Source organism: Sturnus vulgaris, chromosome 4 (assembly GCF_052056855.1).
Source record: "Sturnus vulgaris isolate bStuVul1 chromosome 4, bStuVul1.hap1, whole genome shotgun sequence".
NCBI classification, from domain to species: Eukaryota; Metazoa; Chordata; class Aves; order Passeriformes; family Sturnidae; genus Sturnus; species Sturnus vulgaris.
In genome coordinates, this window is record NC_142246.1 from 63682440 (window position 1) to 63701716 (window position 19277).

At 41.6% G+C, this 19277-nt stretch overlaps 1 protein-coding gene across 2 annotated transcripts in view; it reads right to left on the reverse strand.

The window, feature by feature from the left end:
- Positions 1 to 19003, reverse strand: part of GAB1 (GRB2 associated binding protein 1) — a 94959-nt gene extending 75956 nt beyond the window's left edge. Inside the window, exon 1 of one of the 2 annotated variants that reach the window (XM_014878967.2) lies at positions 18848 to 19003. In XM_014878967.2, the coding sequence (XP_014734453.1) occupies positions 18848 to 18919 (72 nt within the window). In that variant the 5' untranslated portion in view covers positions 18920 to 19003. The remainder of the gene's footprint in view (positions 1 to 18847) is intronic. The other variant, XM_014878971.2, reaches the window with a different exon arrangement.
- Positions 19004 to 19277: the final 274 nt, after the last annotated feature.

Here is a 19277-nt window from a genome sequence, read left to right on the forward strand (position 1 = left end):
CACTATGGGTCATGGCCTCTCCTGTTATAAAACCAGCATTTTGCACAAACCTTCTTCCTGTAACACAGATGATGGAGGTGAGATAACTGCTCAGAAATATTGGAACACAAGCTACATGGTAAACTATACATAAATATATGCTCACTACCTCCACTTAAAGTTACCCTCAGAAACTCTGAACAATCCATCCCAAGCAAACTATGATAAGCACATTAGGAAGGCTATCAAAATAGAAAAAGTCAGGAAAATCAAAGATTATGAAGCTACATTTCCTTCCACCCTTTTGGGAGAGTGGAAAGAGCAGAAGAAAAAAAAAATCTGGAAGTGCATTGCTTCAGTGAAGTTGTATTTTTAGTTTTCTGATTAAATTTTATTATTGCTTTCATGTTAAAATTAAAATATATAATTTTTACTGTGACAGAAATAATAATTAAATATTTCTATTCTATCAAAACATTTTTCTACAAGGGTCATTAAATCAATGGATTATAATTAAATACTTCATCTAGATAACAATTCTGAATAACTCTCTGGAGGGAAATGTCAACTCTTTTGAGAAACTTCAGATTCTTAGAGACAAACAAATATTACATACTAATGTTCAAAAGGGACAACAAAAAGCAATTCTAGACATCAAAGCCCCAAATTTTTACAACAGAACCTGATTCTATAGCTGAAGCTGTTCTCATGAACAAAACTGGCAAAAAAAATGTATTAACTACAGAACTTGGTTCACAACCAGACTAATTAATGTTTTTCTGTTCAGCACAATAGTGATCAACTTACAGTAGCTCTGATTAACTGGCTCACTTGGAAAATTCTTTCCTAGATTTTGCTTTGCATTAACTCATGAAGTTTAGTCCAAGAGAAAAATCAAATTTTCCTTAGCATTGGAAGTGTTATGCACAATGACTACTACATTCTTATTACACTAGATCTTCTCAGAGAAAGCAGCTGTTCATAGTAGCTATATTATATGAAATACCAAAAATGTTCTTGTGATGAACTCCAAAAGGTCACCAGAAGACCAATAAGGCAGTGAGCCTGGGAAAGGGGTTTAGAAAAATAAGTCACCTCACTTGATACAAACTGTCCATCAACACATTTTCACTACATTTCAGAGCAATCCAGAAGATCATCAATAAGAAAATCTGCAACTCCCATTTGCCTTTGTCGGGAGCTGAGGTCCCTTGATTTATTTTTTTTAATACAAAAGGCTGCAATTACGGTACTTTTTTTTTTTTTGAGTGCTCCTGATTTCCCACAATCTGCAAAAAACTGCTATCATCATTCTGAGGTGTGTCTGAAAAGCACAGAGATTTCATGTGCCATTAGTGTGTCACAGCACAGGGGCATATTTTGTTAGTGCTATGTAAGATATTACAGTACATTCACGTAGCTCTGCAGACTTTACCACACTCACCCAACAAGACAGGCGAGTTTGGCTTATACAATACGTAAACAAGCCTTAGAGCAAACATGCAGTAGAACAAGTTGAAACATTGGTTACATTAGTTAAACCTCATTACACCTGAGTAGCCTCTTCATTTCCAGTTATTCCCATTAAGAACACTGCAGGTTAGCAAGATCAGAAAATAATAAGTCATCACCTTTCACCACCCCCCTCCTGGACTCCCCTTCCAGGAATACTTGGCACAGATTGATGCAGCAGAACAATTGGAGAGTGCACAAACAGGTCTGGACCACTTCCAACTTGCTTTCCCATCGATATGAAGACAGCTCTATCTTCTTCCCCCAATCAGGGTCATTGCAAAACTCAAAACATGCAGCCTGGTCAGTTTTAGCTCAACCAGCAACAGCCCTCAGTGCCTTCATCTGTCACCTTGATCCTGCCTTGATTTCCTCTTGGACAGCAACAGGATTGGATTACATCATCAAATCACAGAATATTCTGAGCTGGAAGGGGTGGCACATAGGGTACAGGGCTTATCTCCTGTGAACAATAATTAATTCTCCTTTGTCACACATCATTCTCAGAGAATTCCTCCAAGACTTGTGAAAATAGAAAGCAGTAGTCCCAGTGGCCATGTCACCACTGTAAATGTATCTTCCAGCTCCAAATCACTTCAGACTTGCCTGGCACAGTTTGGGAGAAAAGTATCTGATAGAGGCACAGTCCAGGGAAGACATGACTGATGCTGTTAAAGCACCTGAAGACTCCAAAGCTTTCTACCCCATTCAGATGAGGGAATGAATGTTGTGAATTCCATTGCCTTCAGGTTTAGTTATATTAAAAATAAAATTTTAAAAAACTAATTATTTTATTATTAGGGTAGTGAGATCATCAAATGAAAGAAAATTTGGCTTTATAGTCAAAATTGCATTCCTTCAGGGGTCAGCTTTCATATTTGTGTTTGCTTTTATATCTCAGTGGAATTCGAATCATGCACTCTATTTGGGGCTTTACTGAAGGATGACCACAAAGAAACTTTACAGCTGATACAGAGGAGAGCAGCTTATCTTGGCAGCACTCCCAAAAGAGCAGAGATAATTCCCATGCTCACCAGTCTCTATTCTGTCAATTGTTCCTAGGCATAAATTCAAGCCATTTTGGCCTTCATGGATCTCCATATGAGCAAAGTCCAAACTACAACGGAATCTCTTAATCTGCCCAGATTAGACTGAAAAAAGAGCAATTACATGTAAAGCCTGCTAAATGATTTTCAAGCAGAGAAAGATGTTTTCCACCATTAAATCCTCTGAAAAATTTGTACGTAGTTCCTTCCCCCTGTATAGACATAAGAGCAGTGCACAAAAATACACAAGTGAATAGAATTACCACACAAATCCTTTGTACACATAATAGAAGAAATCAGTCTTGATTGAGAACAGAAGGGAAAAAAACACCCTCTAGTTCTAATAGTTCAGAAAATAGTTTTATCACTTAATCCCAAACTTAGCACAGAGTTTAAAACCAGATATAAATCTGCTAGAGCAGACAGGAAAAATAATAATATATAAGGCTCGGGGAGGACTTTATTGCTAGCTGCAATTCCCTGAACCGAGGCTGTAGTGAGGTGAGGTTGGTCTCTTCTACAAATTAACAAGAAATAGCAGAAGAGGAAATGGTCTCAAGTAGTGCCAGGAGAGGTTTAGATTGGGTATTAGAAAAAATTTCTTTATGGAAAGTGATCAAGCACTGGAAAAGACTGCTCAGGGAAGCGACAGAACCAGCATTCCTGGAAGAGCTCAAAACCCCTACAGATGTGATCCTTAGGGACACAGTTTAGTGGTGGAGGTGGCAGTACTGGTTAAACTGTTGAACTCCATGATCTCGGAGGTTTTTTTCAAACTTAATGAGTCCAAAAATATGAATTGCAAGCCTGACACAAAAAAAAAAAAAAAAAAAAAAAGCCATCAGCTATAGTTGGCTCTGTCTGGAAAATGTCTGCCCAGCCAATGGTGAATGTGGGCAAGGCCATCTACAAATTCCTGGAATGGGCAACTCTAGTGGCAAAGACTTAACATCAGGAATAGATTGGGCATATGTTAAAGGAACAGAGATGTCAGCTGCAAAGACAACTTCCAAGAAAACAGAAAATACACTTAATTTGGTAGCAAAACATTAGGGGCAGTAGCACACAGAAGCCAAGTCTGAGAAAAGGCAGCATTTAGGAGCAGAGAGATTGTGTGTATTGATGCAGAGTTTACACAGAGTGAGCATGAGGAGCCATCCATGGACAGATCAATGGCAAGGCAGAGCAAAGATGAACAGGTACAAGCTGACACAGAAGCTGCAGATCTTCAAGGGAAAGTGAGACCAAAAGGAAAAGGAAATAAAGAAAAAATACTACTACCTTTCAGGAAAGACATTAATTAAGTTACAAGAGTAGCAGGTTACTATGTAACAAGGTTAAATACAAGAGCTCAAGCAAGGAGTTTTTGATTGCTTCCAAAGTGAATGAAGGTGAAAAGGGGAAAAAAAAGAAAGAGAATAAATGAGTACCAGCTTGGAAAAGGTCACCTGCAGGCATCTGCAAAAGTCACCTGGAAAGACTGAGCCGGGTTAAAGCCAAGGCTTCACCTTCTGAGAAGACTCTTGGCCCCAAATTTTGCTCCAGCTGACCCCTCATAGATAATCTTCTAGGCACACTGCAAGACTTATTTATTTACCCCCGTTTTTACCTGAAGGACACAGGAGCCGAGGTTTTATGCAGATTTTCCTATTTCTTACTAGGAAGGCACAGAGATACATTTTGTTGGCACATCACTAATTTCTAAGGTGCTTGAACTGCTTTAATTACTCTACATATATATACATACACCAAGAGGTTCTGGTAATCACTGAAAAACATAAATTTTGCTCTATTACATTTAAAAATATATGCTTATTTGTACCTTGAGGTAAGTTTTACCACACTCAATTGAACTTCAACTCAGTATCTTTTAAATAATTTCATAAACAATACTTAATTTTTAACCAAGACACATAAACTTTGAGAACTCTCCTACTTTTTTTAAAGTTACAATAACACATGACTAACAGAGCTACAGTTCAAGCAACATGTCCTTGTTATCACATACAATAATTACCCCAAACAAACTTTCTGTGTTACGCCATTGAAATCTTAAAGATTTGCTGGGTTCTGTCTAATCTTCACGATACACCCTTAGGTAATTTCACCCTTGTGAAATTGTCCTCGTAAATCAAAAGCTCAGTCCTGCAATCCCATCTGCATCTGGGGACCTTTTCCTACAGGTGAATAAGAATGTTTGAATGCTAGCAGAGAAAAAGTGCAGTTCAGAAGAGTAACATTTAATAGTCTCCATGAACTCTCTTCCAATCAGTCTCTTTTTAACGGTGTAGCCTCCAGATTAGGGATCTGTTATAAAAAAAATAATTAATCAGTGTTGGATGCTGCACTTCTTCATGAAAAGCCAAGCTTAACACATTGAGCCAACAAGTTCTATTTTGAAATAGTTTAATTCACTAAGGAGATGACTGCTTCCCCCAAATGATGCAGACTTGCCTGCTGTTGTCTCGGCCAATTCAGAGGCTTGTTATTCACTGCTTGGTTGATTTCAAAATCAGACTACCCCTTCAGAAAGTTGCAGAGACTATGACATCACATTTATGATAATTTATTGCACAATTACAGTGGCTACATCCCTGGATTTTATTTCATGGGAAAGCATGTTTCTACTATAGTCTCAACCATTTTCTTGGCTTACATCTCTCCACAGTCACAAGTTTTGGTATAAAGCTTGGCATGATTTTTTTCATAAAACTATAGAGGTGTTTAATAGCAACTTAAGGCTGCATAGTTCAACTGCCTAGAGAAATATCTGCACTTTACAATGAGACTTACTGAAATTTCACAAGCAACTCAGAAGCAAGTTGCTAAAACTCATACAACACTCCATCAGATTTCATTTTAATACTACTTATGTATTCTTAAAGAAATAAAAAGCCCAACATCCTCTGAGAAGGCAAGATTGTCTTCGCCTCAGATGAATGACAATAATGCAATCACTGAAATTCAATGCAAGAATATAATTTAATAACCTCAAATTCCAATGGAAAGATTTGCACACCACTGTGATGTTTATTGACTAGAACTGATAAAATACTACTGTGGAACATTACAAGACAAAGTAATGCAAATGACTGCAAAATTGGGTTTCATTGTACTTTGGTCAGTGTTATCTTCATTCTAACCAAAACACTTTATATTACAAGCTTTAAAGACAATAATAGACAGGCCCTATAATACTATAATTACAGGACCCAGCCCTTACATTTTTGCTACTGATTCAGCAAAACTTTCACCACACAGTACAGAAAGGACACATAAGTATTTTCTACATTATTTAACATGGCATTTATTTGAATATGTACTATTAAGAGTCAAGAATTCCAAAATGCATGTAGCAAACAGATAAAAATATTTTCATGTAATTGTTTCCACATGGTACAGTATGATTATGAAAGAGGTTGCCACGATTTTAGACTGAACTATATGATTTAGAGGATGCTGTCTTCTATCACAATACTTTCTTTCCAATTCCCTAGTATGTACAAAGGTACATTACCCGAATTACACCCCCCCAAAAAATTACTTTCATACTCCACATTCAGAAAACTCATTTCAACCCCAACCATAGGAAAACTTTTATTTCACTATTGTGAAATAAAATGTAAATTCTTTCATTACACGCAGGCAAACAGTGCAAGTAGGCAATGATGACAAAAAGGCTATCCAACCCAACCACAACTAAAACAAGCTCTCAGGTCCAAAGTCTCTCAACCCTATCTTTCTGAGCAACTTCATCTATTAATTTACTGACTGCATGAGAAAAAATGGCACAAGGGAAAGCCTTGCATATGCAGCCTCAGCCAGAACAAAATGGAGCAAGAGGCATTCCTATGGCACATAATATCAGGGTTCTTTTGTTTCAATTGTGTTTTCTGAGAGTGGTACTAAACCAGGCTAGGGTAACATTCTGCTGCTTTTTCTTATTGGCACAACCTGCAGAATGGTTTTGGTAGGTTTTTTAGATAATCTGCATAGAGAATATGCTCTTCCCATGCATTACACAACACTGTCAGAAAAGTCAGGGTAAGTCACAACTTAAGAAAAAGGCGATCTCTTTATCTTTTACATGAAAGCACAATTAAATCAGCACAATATTAAGGGTGTTCTTACCTCATCTAATCTATCCTAAACATATTTAACTTATTCTCACCTTCTTGCATCTTAGTAGTAAGAACCAGAGAGGGAAGTGAGGAGGCACAGATTGGTAGGAAGGTACAAGTGCAGAGCTGCCAAGACAAAGACCGGATCTTTCCTCTGCTGTCTCTGCTCACCAAGTGAAGTCCATTTAACAGTTCCACATGCAGTGCAGGAGCTGTAGACCTCAACACAGTGTGAGGCTGATCTATGATGATTCAAGATGAATTTTCTTCATCAAGGACAATAAAGAGAGTGCAAATGCAACGGGAGAGGTGGGGAGACTCCATGGGTGTTAGCTGTGTCTTCTCTGCATCATTCTGGAGTCACAGTCAATTAAAAAATAAAAAAGAATTTTCAAAGCTAAGAAAGAGAAGTAATAACACGAAAACTGAGGATGACACACACTTATTTTGCAGCTTTTACAAGTGTGGTCTCAGATACACAGCAGGCTGATGGAGGCTGACACATGCTCCAAAGTATCCTGTGTTATCTTCTTGCATTGCAGTGAAAGAATCCAAAAAATGAGCAAAGCCTGAGCGTTAGACCAGGCAGTGTTTCCCCCAAGTTAGACGACCCACATTGTCTATCTCAGCACTGTACCTACATGCAATGTGTGAGAGCCAAGGGGCACCACCAACAGCAGCAAGACCTGAGGCAATCTCCTCGCTACTGTTATTACCTGCAGGAGCTCACAGCCCACTGCTCATGCTCTGCTTTTATCATCCACTACCACTCACCTGCTTGGCCTGATCAGCTCCACCAGTTTGGGAGATTGGAAAGACAAGGAAATCAGCTGGCCACAGAAGCACGCAGTAAGCAGCTTACCCAGCCTGTACACAAGGGAATTAGCTTCCCAAGCACACTGCCAGAGGGACCCCCTCCACATTCATAAACACAATCTCCATGTTTGGAAAGGTGCCAGGAGTAAAATGTTTGTTTACTGCAGGCAGGAAGAGCTACCTATGATTCAGACATTAGGAAGTGACAGGAAGGACTAAATTATGCAATTTAAAAGTAGGAAAATAAACACAAAGTAGTTGCAATGAGAGGAAGAAGGAGGAGGAGGAGGAGGAAAGGATGAAGAGGCACAAGTTTTGTATCTTTGCTCCCACTTGTGCAGGGCTGAAGCCATCATTGCAGCAGGAGGCCCCCAAAGGATTCCTTCACCTTTTAACCCTCATTCTAGAGCCCCTAGCCAGGGACTTTCCTCCTCAGCACTGAGTAAGAAACATCTGTCCAGCTCAGTTGCCCAGTTGGAAAGGACAGATCACAGTTTTCCTTATTCCTTATTTTAAGCCAACTGAGATTTCAGAGGAGCATTCCATTTGCCTTCCCTTTAAACAACAACTACCTGAAGCAAAGGATCGAAGTGCTCATTCTCCAGCTCTGTCCAATGCTGGCTGCAGAAACTGATAGGAAAACCTCTTCCCGTAAGCAGAAGGCAGGAGAAGCACCCCGATGGGAATAGCACTGCCTTCCCAGCAGTTGTTGGAAGCAATCTCAGCAGTGCTGCTTATGACTTTGCACCTCCCATCCACAGTTAGATCCCAGCAGAAGTTTAAAGTTTCTTCAACTGCAATAATGATCTGCATTATTAACATGCTCGTTCCAAGGCTAAAACAGCAAACAAGCAGATTTGTATCACAGTGAGTTATGGCTGTACTGTAAGAAAACCCCACCAAAGAATACTCTCAAATTTATTTAATGATAGTGGTGCCTCCACTCTATTATCAGTAAAGATCTTCCTGTCATTCTCTTTATAAATCAGACAAAAAATTCCTGCTCTTTTTTTTTTTTTTCCCCTGGTGCTGCAGAGATTCACAAACCGACAGAACCATCAGATGAAGGCAAAATTCTAAGAACTGCGAATTAACTTAGCACTGAAGTACACACTAGCAGAAAACTCTGTAGTTACTTGTCCTGGGACAAAATTACCCTGGGATGAAACCAGGGTTAAGTTTCCCAGTTTACACTAATGAGTCACTTGTATGCTGCTCTTCAGTTTAGACCTTCCCCCTGCCCCATTTCTCCCTTCCCCACTGCAAACCTCCAGGAAAGAAAAGACAGGTTTTATTTTAGTAATGACTGACTCCTGAGTGAATACAAGTGTGTCCTCTCTGCTGACAGACCTTTGGTAGTGAAGAGTCATTTTAGTTATTTCTCATAGTGCTGAGAAGCTTATGCAGTTTAACTCCATTTGTGCACACAGACAACTGCATTAGATAGGTCATAACCAAGAGCGTGACATGACCTCAGCTTTGAGGGCATTATTTCACACTGAGTAACAAGCCATTAGACTGAAAAACTTACTCACACAGCATGATGCAAATAATTTCAGCAATAATTGCATACAAACAGTGAATGGAAATGCACCAGGACATGCAAGATTTGGGAAGACAGACTTATTGACATCCCTACTCTTGCACTTATTGAAGTTATCTCCCTTAGCAACAGGGAAGGATTTTGTAAACAACAAGTTTATCTAATGCCACCATGAGCACATTGCCCAGTGTAACATGCAATTGAAAGAAAAAGCATTTTTTTAATGAAGAGCACCAAAAGAAATCACAGAATTATGTAACAAGTAATAGATTCAAAAGCGAAAAGTTTTTGTCAGTTTGTGGCTTAAATCTCAAATTAAGTTCATATAGACCACTACTTTCTAGGAAAGCAGAACTGCCAGATGGCATCAGGCTCACAGCCTACCTCTGGCTCTTCCTGCACACCAGCAGAACTAGGAAAAGACTGGATCACACAAGTGAACCAAAGGAACCAGTTACAACAGGACATTTTACAAGTTTCCTCTTATCACAGCCCAGACCTCCAAGTGTTCATGTTTACAGATGGGGGATTCTCTCCAAGCCTCCCTGGAATCTCCTGCATTCCCAGTGTGGATGCCACATGGCAGAGCATTCCACTGCCTCATTTGTCCTGGAAAACACCAGCCTCTTCTGTTTCAAACTGCACTCCAAACACTCCCTTCTTTCTCCCTGCCCCCCCTTTTTTATTTAAAATTAAACAATGCAAGGACAAATTGTCAATTCACATCAAGTTCATACATTACTCTGACATTCCCTTTCTTGCTTGTTTAATGATGAAACAAACATATACCAATCCTTAAAATAACCATTAGAGACATCAAATAAATTATCCCCACCACCTCTTTCCTTATAAATTCCTCACTTTTCAGTGTTTACTGCAAAGGGACACACTTGCTGTCAGTGTTTTGCCCTATTTTTAAGGATCACAGATATGTATATGCATTTCTTAAAATGTTTGTTAAATTCTGTATATGGACTCATGACTGGTTTCAAAAAGCATTCCTTATAAAGCAGCAATTCTCCCTGCACCATCCCAAAACCAGGTGCAGCTTCTCCACTACATCCAATCCTGTTTAAGGATCTACATGGAAACACAAACGTCAGAAAACCGTAACAGAAACATGCATTAAGTGTGAATGGGAACATTTGTCTAACACATTACGTGACTCAGTGCAGTTATTCTTCATACAAAGGGAAAATGACAAACTGACACATAATTTTCAGAACTGCTTTTTATTTATTTTTTTTTTTAAGAAATGGGTTTCATTCAATTTTGAAACTCAAAATCCATTTCTCATCTGGTATCATTTGTGTATTTACCCTTTTAATACCCCTCCCAAAAGCACTGTAATTCTTATGTGTTGATTGCATCAAATGTCTATTTGAAGGCAGGGGTACATACAGTGTTTGAAGAGCTTCCTGTATTCTTATCCCATACCCCAAATCTAATCCAGCAAACTCCTACTGTCAGCAATAAACACCTACAGAGGGTTTATTTTGCTTTTAAATCCCAAACCCCAGACAACATAGAAAAATAAACCAAAGTCTAATTTGGTGTTGTTTTTCTTTTCCCCCTTTTTCCTTTGAGGCAGGAACACAGAAGAGCCTGGTGTAGCCCCAGAGAGAGGAGCCTGCTGGCCTGCTCCACTGAAACCCATCACATTCCTCCTCCCAGGGTGGAGACAGGCTTACCCAGGAGGAAGGAGGGAGCACATCTGCCATCACCCTGCCCCAAGGCTGGCTGTGCTGGGAAGTGGGTGGGGAAGCAGATTTACTTTGTGACAGCCACTATCTCCACTGCCACGAAGGGTTTATCTGGCGTTGTTTTCACTTCTAAAGCAGCAGACTTTATAAACCCAAATGTCACCAGGCAAAAGGACGAGGTTGCTTTCCTCCTGCTAGGCAAGGTTATCCCAATGCCTGGCCACCACCCCCAGCCACTGGCCTGCACAGCAATCCCATCAAGGTTTGTCATCCGGGATAGCCAGACCGTAGCAGAAAGTAAAAATGAGCTCCTTTTAAAAAACACAGAAAGGGAAAAGCTTTCTTCTGGCTTCCTAGAAATTCTCAGACAAAAGAACAAGCACGGCTCCTGAAACAGCGTCGTCGTTCTTAAATCAGTCTGCCAAGAAATTGCTGTACAAAATAAAAAGGAGCTGAAGTTTTTCATTTAATTCACTTCTTGATGTGGGGCTTAAACTCGGCTCTCTGAAGAGACAGGCTGGATCTTGGCACAGCGTCCTAGCTGAAGCATCGCCTCTTTCTCCAGGTATGTTTTTAAACAGAATTGTTTGTATTATGCACAGATATTATATATAATAATACACAAGCCATATGGGCATAGCTGCCTGACCTTTTTAATTACATGTTGCTGTGCCACCAGTTCCAAGAGAGACAACTCCAAATAACCCATTTGCCATTTACCAAGAAAAAAAAAAAAAAAAAAGGAAGAAAAATGTGTCACCATAACCTTAGGTAGTTTAATCATAAACTTGTAATTTTGGGGCATAAAAAGCAATTAGATATATACCTTCTTCTCAGTTAAAAAAAACAAAAACACAGCAAGAAAAAGATGGTTAGTGAGTTCAACAGGGAATTCAGTCTCTTTCATCTCACAGAAAGTTACCTTGTAAACATTTCCCCGCTGGATACTGCTAAGGAGACAGTCAGATACTACGTAACATAAGAGTACTTCTTACAACTAAAAGCACTGTGGCATGTTTCAAAGAGCTTCAGAAGTTCAGCGTGAGAAACAAAACCTTTGTCAACAGCTGGAAGCAAACACAAGTACAAAAAACATACTACGTAACCTTTTATTGGAAGCCAGGGGTGCTTTTCTTTCAAAAAAACCAAAAGGTTCACAAATACAAGTAGCATATTGCACTGAACAATACTTACAAAGCTAATGTTCTTCGTGCAACTATGAACACTTTTCCTAAAGCAAACAAGCCAGAGAATTCATAAAAGAACCAATGCAAAAGCCTAATCAAGAATTGATAAAGGAGGAATTGAAAATAAACAGTTGGGAGATGGCAGAATCCTGCCCTTATCCTTCCCAAAAACAAAATAGAAAGGAAAAAAGAAAGAAATACATAGTGCTCCTTTAGAGCTAATTGCTTGTACACATAAGGTGCTGAATTCACATTAGAGTCCCTAAAACAGTAGCAAATTACTCTATACTACAATATTCACCTGTACACAACACTTACCTGCCTTGACAAGATTATCCCTTTCTGTGTGATCTTTCTCCCTGCTTGCTCAAGTAATTTGCAAGACATAAGGTTTGTCCCTCCTAATGAAATACTGCAATGAAATTGCAACAGTTGAACATGCTTCTATTGGCAATAAAATGATTACTCACTGAAGCACAGAAAACATTAAGGTAATTTTGAAAAGGTCTCAAGAAGTCTGTCACTGCAAAACGGCAAAAGTGAGAATGAAAAAATGAGGTGAATCTTAGCTCTAGCAAAACAAAACTTGCACCTCACCAGCTATACTCCCCTTCATGATTTAAGAAAATATTTCACCCAATATAGTTCAGTGGTATCTACTTTTAGACTAGGAAAAGGTGAGAGAACGACTAAAGAAGTATAAGATACCCAAGCCAGAGCCATCTACAATCCACAAGTTTATCCTCTTCTCTAAATTTACTACATTTTGAATCACTGGCGTTTCTTTCACTTTTTAACCAACATTTCTATCAAAGCCATCAGTAAAATTTAATGGGGAGTAAATGTTTTCTAAATGTCCACAGAAGAGTGCATTTGATTCTAATAATGTGATCCAAAAGCTATGTCAAAAAAGACAAAAATAAAACATACTTCAGAAGTGACCAAACCATCGTTCCAAGATTCTTAAAACTTAAAGAGGGAGAGAAAAGGACACTAGAAACAGTTCTGTTTGTCACTTCCTTCTCTCTCTAAATCAGCCACTCTTGAATACCAAGAATTACCTCTCAGCCAAAAGAGTTACCTGCTCTACCAAAGGTTTCTAGAATTGATGCTCATTTTGACAGTCTAAGCTTTATTGTCCAATAAAATATTCTTTTCTCAATTTATCCAATTGTCAATTCACACAGCTGCTTTGGGCTGATGATTGACTAAAAGGCATGCAAAACAAGTTCATCTGTATATAATTGGAAATTAAAATCATGGTATTTCATTATTTCCTCTGCTTAGCACATATGTTACTTAATTTCAATGCTGCAAGACTCTGTACATACATGGAAGAGTGGCCACTATGCAGCATCAACAAAGTGCCAGACACTGGTTTGTTTTCCCACTTCCTCTCCCTGCTCCCTGTTAGTTTCTCATTGAACTGTAATCCCCTGTGATTAGCTGCACCAAATCTCATTAACAGACTTATCAAAACACAGGAGCAATAGTGAAAAGGCATCCATAAATTGCTTTGCGTCCAACTGAGAACCATCTTCAATATCACAAAAAGTCAGAATTTGATTGTTCCTTCATTTCTCAGGTACTGTGTTCTCAAATTAAGAGTTGTTTCACAGCTGTTAGGAAAAATTTTTCACACCATTTGACATATTTAGAATATCTGGCTTATTTCATATGTCCAGTAGTTCACCTGCATTTCAAGAGGAACAGGACAACTTCTGTTAATTAGGTCTCCAATTTTCCTATCTACACCAAGGAAAAAAAAAATTCAAGTGGTTCAGGTACCATCTGACCCCCCAGCCTCAGAAATGCTTAAATTAATAGTACCGTAAACTACATAAAATTTAAAATAACTAGTGAAATATAAATATAATCTTACTATGCACACATTAGACTTTTTAATCTGTTTTATATGCTGCTGCCTGCTCTTACTCTCTGCAACCCACTTCTGGGAGTTAATTCAGAGCATGCACCATAGGTCAGGCACTAAGAGTGCTGCAGCTTTGGCAGCAAAGTCAACGCCAGCTGTCCTGTCAAAGATGACAAATTCTTGTATAATGAGTTCCATGCTCCTCAAGCGAGCCTTACACCCCAGCAGCAAGCTCAGGCCGTAGCTCCAGCCATAAAGTCATACCCAAGATTATATCAGCATCTTCAGCTGGCACACAAAACAACTCAACTTCCTCCTATAATCAACAAAACACTGTGTTTAGTCACGCTTTCAACTCCACGGCTTAAGGTTTACTAACCCATCTTTGAAAGGATCAAAAGTCAAACTGCTCTTTTCTGACCAGTGCCCAGCAGAAGGGGAGGGTCAGGCTTGCTCCCAGAAAGCAGGTTTCCTGCCTGAACATCCTCAAGTCTTCAGCAACTTCTTGAGCAGCACAAGCACAATCAAGTTTAGAATACAAAAGACGTCACATAATGTTACTTGATGATACTCATCTGTCCTGAGTTAACTTAACTTGACCCAGTTCCACGGAGACAGCACTGAATGATGTCAGACAAGCTCACCATGGTTCGGCTTTTTTTTCCTGTAAACCAACCAGCTTCTTAAATTTGCTCACTGTGCTGATGAAAGATCACAAAAAAAAAAAATTTTACACAAACAGGTGTCTTCCAGAAAAAGGGCCTTGGTCAGGCACTGCAGCTTTTACCAAGTTACAACTATTCTGCTGAGTATAACATTTCTTTGCCCCATTACATATCTTAGCACATTTAAGTATCACTCAAGACAGAAGATGCACCTATGTGATTAGTGCCAAAGAGCAATCAGCAAACAAAACCACAGCAAAATATTCCACTTCTGCACCTGTGCTGTCTGAGCCTCTACTTTAAACATCAATAACTAACTTAATAATCTGGCACTTTTTTAGTCACTGTCTACAACTGAAAAGATTAGAAAATAAGAGGATGCTATCTGTAGCCTTGCCTGAATCATATCAGTGCCCCTTACATTCTAGGGAGATCAAGTCCATTTCTCCTTTTTAAACTCCTTGCTTTTAAGTAACTTAATGAACTAGCAATAGGAATAGTCAAATAATCACAGAATTTTTAGGCATACTACATAAAAATTAAGGTTTCTTAATTTATTTTCAAAAATCATCTTATTAGCTGTAAGAAGAAAGGGGAAGTCTGTTAGATACAAAAAATCTGAACCCATTTATCCCAAAAAGTGTTAGGTCTACAAAGAGTATTTTTGATGGCGTTTTACCTTTTATCCAATAAAATGTATTTCTAAGTAGGACTTATTAGACTCACAGAACAGTTAGGGTTGGAAAGCACCTCTGGAGTTCATCCAGTCCAACTCCCTGCCAAGGCAGGATCACCTGGAGCAGGTGGCACAGGAACACATGCAGGTGGCTTTTGGAATGTCTCCAGAGAGGGACAGTCCATGACCTCCACAGTCAGCCTGTTCCAGTGCTCTGCCACCCTCAGTGTGAAGAAGTTCTTCCTCATGTTAAGGTGAAACTTCCAGTGTTTTTAGTTTATGACCATTGCTCCTCATCCTGTCACTGAGCATCGCTGAAATTTATCTGGCATTGACCTCGTGGCACCAAACTTTGAGATACTCATATGCACTGATGAGATTCCCTCAGAATACTGGGAATTATTATACCACATCAGTAGACTTTCTCCAAACTGGTTCCATAAACCAACCATCAATGCTGAGATGCTGATTTAAAGCACATCCAGGTGTCCTACTGAGCCCTAGCCTACCCCAGACAAAAGCACAGTCATTCTAGGAGAGAATTTAAGACTTATTCCTACTCCCTCAAGCTTTCCTTCCTTGCTTTCCCAAGGACAGCTGTGTTTAAATATCTGGTGGTTTCCTAGCACAATGGCAGTAAAAAACCTCTGTGCTGCCACCACAAAGCATCAGCTATTTTAACTGGCACGTGCACAGCAGAACTGCAGCGCAGCAGAAAACCACGAAGCCAAGGTTTACTATCACATCTTAATGGACAGATGGGGAGAAAGGGGCTTTCCAATCACATCTTTTAAAAATGAGGGGACAGAAAAATCAAAGCAAGTTAAAGTGAGCATATAAACCTTTGCAAAGTTGAAGGCAATGGGACAAGGGAAGAAAGAAAAATATACAAGAAGATAGCAGAAGCTGTGAAATTGAGCAGTCCTTCATCTCTGCACAAACAAGTTCTTTCATGTACTTGTGAAACCACAGGATAGGCTGTGGAGAGCTGTGCAGGATTTAGCCCCAGCTTCCTTTTTCTTATCCTCTGCTAAATCCATGTCTTGGACCCCCAGCTAGCACCAAAAGTTATCTGTACTTTCCTCAGAGATCTGCTGCTGGAAATGACCAGCCTATTCCCACAAACAAACTGTTCCAAACACCATCTCCAGGAAACTGACAGCAGGTGCCAGTGGCTGTCAGAACATTAATTCCATAGCAAAAACACACGAAAAAGGCACGAGAACAGAACTCTTAAGAGGGGAAACAGGCATTGATGGCACTCAGGCATACACTCAAGGAAATCTGATTATTCCACCTGCAGGACAGGGTTGGTTGGAGGATTTTTAGTTTTTTTAGCCTCGAAATGAGTATAAGCTAGCTTTAATATCACGTCCAACTGTTTCAAACTAAGAATTGAAGTCCCTGTGAAACATATGTCTGTGTACTAGCTTCAAAGCGCTCCTTTTCACCCTTCCTAAGAACTAAACCATATTTGACTGCAATTTCATGCTTTTTATCTCCACTCCCAGATGGTAACCTGGGTTTGCCCCAACACTTGCATGCAAAACCTAATAGAGCGCGAAGTTACAATTTTCCATATATACGTGTGAAAAGTATGCGTTGCAGAAAAGCAGTTTCCCACTGAAATCGCTTTCCCATCTTTTCATCTGGTGCTGCAGCCCCTTGAAATACCACCACCATAAAAGAGGGCTTTGGAAAAGGCAGCTCTCTGCTGTGCCTTCCCTTAAGCATAGAATTACAGGGAGCACAAGCCAGCTTTCCTCCTGCCAGTGCACTCAGCTAAAGTTCATCGTCTTAAGTACGTCAACTTTTTGTTTGCTCGAAGACGGCGACCGTAATGTCAAGGTCACTCTTAGGTCTTTGAAGGGAGCGTCAGCCTTCAGCCTGCAACAGATCAGGCACTGCAGACAAACAGGAGGAATTTTACTTTAAGTCCTTCTCATTCACACAAGCAGAAAAGAGTCAAAAATGTAAGATTTAAACTCGCGACCTTACGGCCTACAACGCGTGGTGATGTTAAACCAAATCATGCTAACATAAGCTTGCCATATTATCACCCTGATACTCTGCCCACTCTAAAAGCAGCTCCCCCTTCCAAGTGAAAATTAAGGAATTACCTCTTTAGGACAGGGAAGCACTTGACCAGTGCTGTAGTCAGGGTTTTCCCCTCAAAGGTTCTGGTATGGAAGTGGAGCTATAAATACACTGAAGGGGCAGCTACATGCAAAAAAGTTGGCATATTTAGAGACTGATTTATGAGATCAATTTAGGAGGGCAAACTGTCCATTTACAGAGGGCAACCTTCATGGGATTTAGAGTTTGAGCTGAATATTTATTAAGAGTTTTGAAAAACAGAAATACTTCTCTTAATTCCTACACATTGGTAAAGAGGCATCCTGTGAATACACACACACAGACATGGAGAATCGGCCAAAAATACAGTCCACGTCCAATTCAGCGGGGAAGTAGAACCCTGCTGTGACCCATCAGGATGTTCTCTTTTCTTTGCACAAACAGGATTTCTGACACTGGGAACCAGAGAATCGCCTACCCCAAATATTGTTTTTTTATTTAAATAGAGTCTCATTTCACAAATTTCCTGGCATTTAAAAAAATCGCCCAGAACAATTCTTTGAGAAGAAGCTGCATGGTCACGTTAAGATCTGTATTCACAGATTCTCAAAGAAATCTGAAGTTTAGCTGCTTTAAGAAAAGGGGGGGGGGGGGGGGGAAGAAGACAGAGAGGAGGAAAAAAAAAAAAAAAAAAAAGCCCAACATTTTGTCCCAATTACACAGATGCCGCGAAACAAGCCAGGTGCCAATGGGAAAGGGCTCAGGCAGCAGCGATGACTCCTGGCATCACCCATCCCTCCTACGTGACCTGACAGCCTCCCCGGCGGCCCCGCAGCTCCGCTGTGCCCTGTCACGGAATCTGCCCGCTCAGCAAACGCGCTCCATTTTCTCGCCAGCAGCGCGGTGTCCGCTCCGCCGCAGCCCCGGCGAGCGCAGCCACTGCCGAGCAACAGCGGCAACAACTTCGGGAAACACACGGGCGCTTCTCTCACAACTCTCTCCTCTTTTTTTCCCGGTGCGGAGAGAAGGGCTGAGCTCCCCCCGCCCCGGCGGGAGCGCTCCCGGGGCATCTCCGGCTCCCGCCGCCCGCGGGCCAGCAGCCCCCGGTGCGATCCCGCCGGGAGCGGCGCGGAACCGGGGCACCCCCGCCCTCCTTGGGATCGGGCACCGGCTCCGGGACGGCAAGTGTTTACGTTTAAAAATCCATATATACCGAGCCCGGACCCAGAGGGAAGAGGGGAAAACTCCGCCCCCTCCCTCTCCCGACTCCCTTGGAAAGGCGATAAAAGCTGGGCTGAAACATCTGACCGCTCGGCGCCCCTTTTTTTAAGGAGAAAAAAAAAATAAAAAATAAAAAACTTAAAAGAATAAAAAGAAAGGAAGTAGGAATAAAAGAAGAGGGGGAATAAAGGCTGGGGAAGCGGCACGCCTGGGGAAGTGCAGAAGTCCCGGCTGGAACGGGGAGGCGGCCGGGAGGGCGGCTCGTCCGGGCCCGGCCGGGAGGGACCGCGCGGGGAGGCCGGGCCGGGCCGGCGGGAGCGGGAGGCGAGCGCGGAGCTCCGGCGGGAGAGAAGCGGGGCAGGGAGGGAGAGAGGGAGGGAGAGAGGGAGTGAGGAGGAGCGCGGCCCGCGACTGGGAGAGGGCACTCACGTAGCGTTTCAACTTCTTCTCCGGCGGGGACTTTCGGAGCCAGCCCGAGCAGACCACCTCCCCGCCGCTCATGGCTGCGCCGCTGCCCGCCGGGGCGCTCCCTCCGCCTCCTGCTCCTTCTCCTCCTCAGGCAGCGGACACGGCAGCGGCGCCCGGGCCGGCCTGGCCGAGGGAGCCGCGATCGGCGGCAGCACCGCGCCCGGCCCGGCCTCCCGGGGCTGCGGGGCGAGGGGCGGGACGGGGCGCGGGGTGTGTGTGTGTCTGTCTGTCTGTCTCTCTCGCACAACAGCCCGCCGGAGCGGAGCGGAGCGGGGCTGAGGCGGGAGGGTTCCCCCTGCCTCCTCCTCCTCCTCCTCCTCGCCGCCGAGTCACACGGACATCGGGAGAGACGACAGGGGCGGCCGCCGCCCCGCCGCAACTTGGGCGTCCC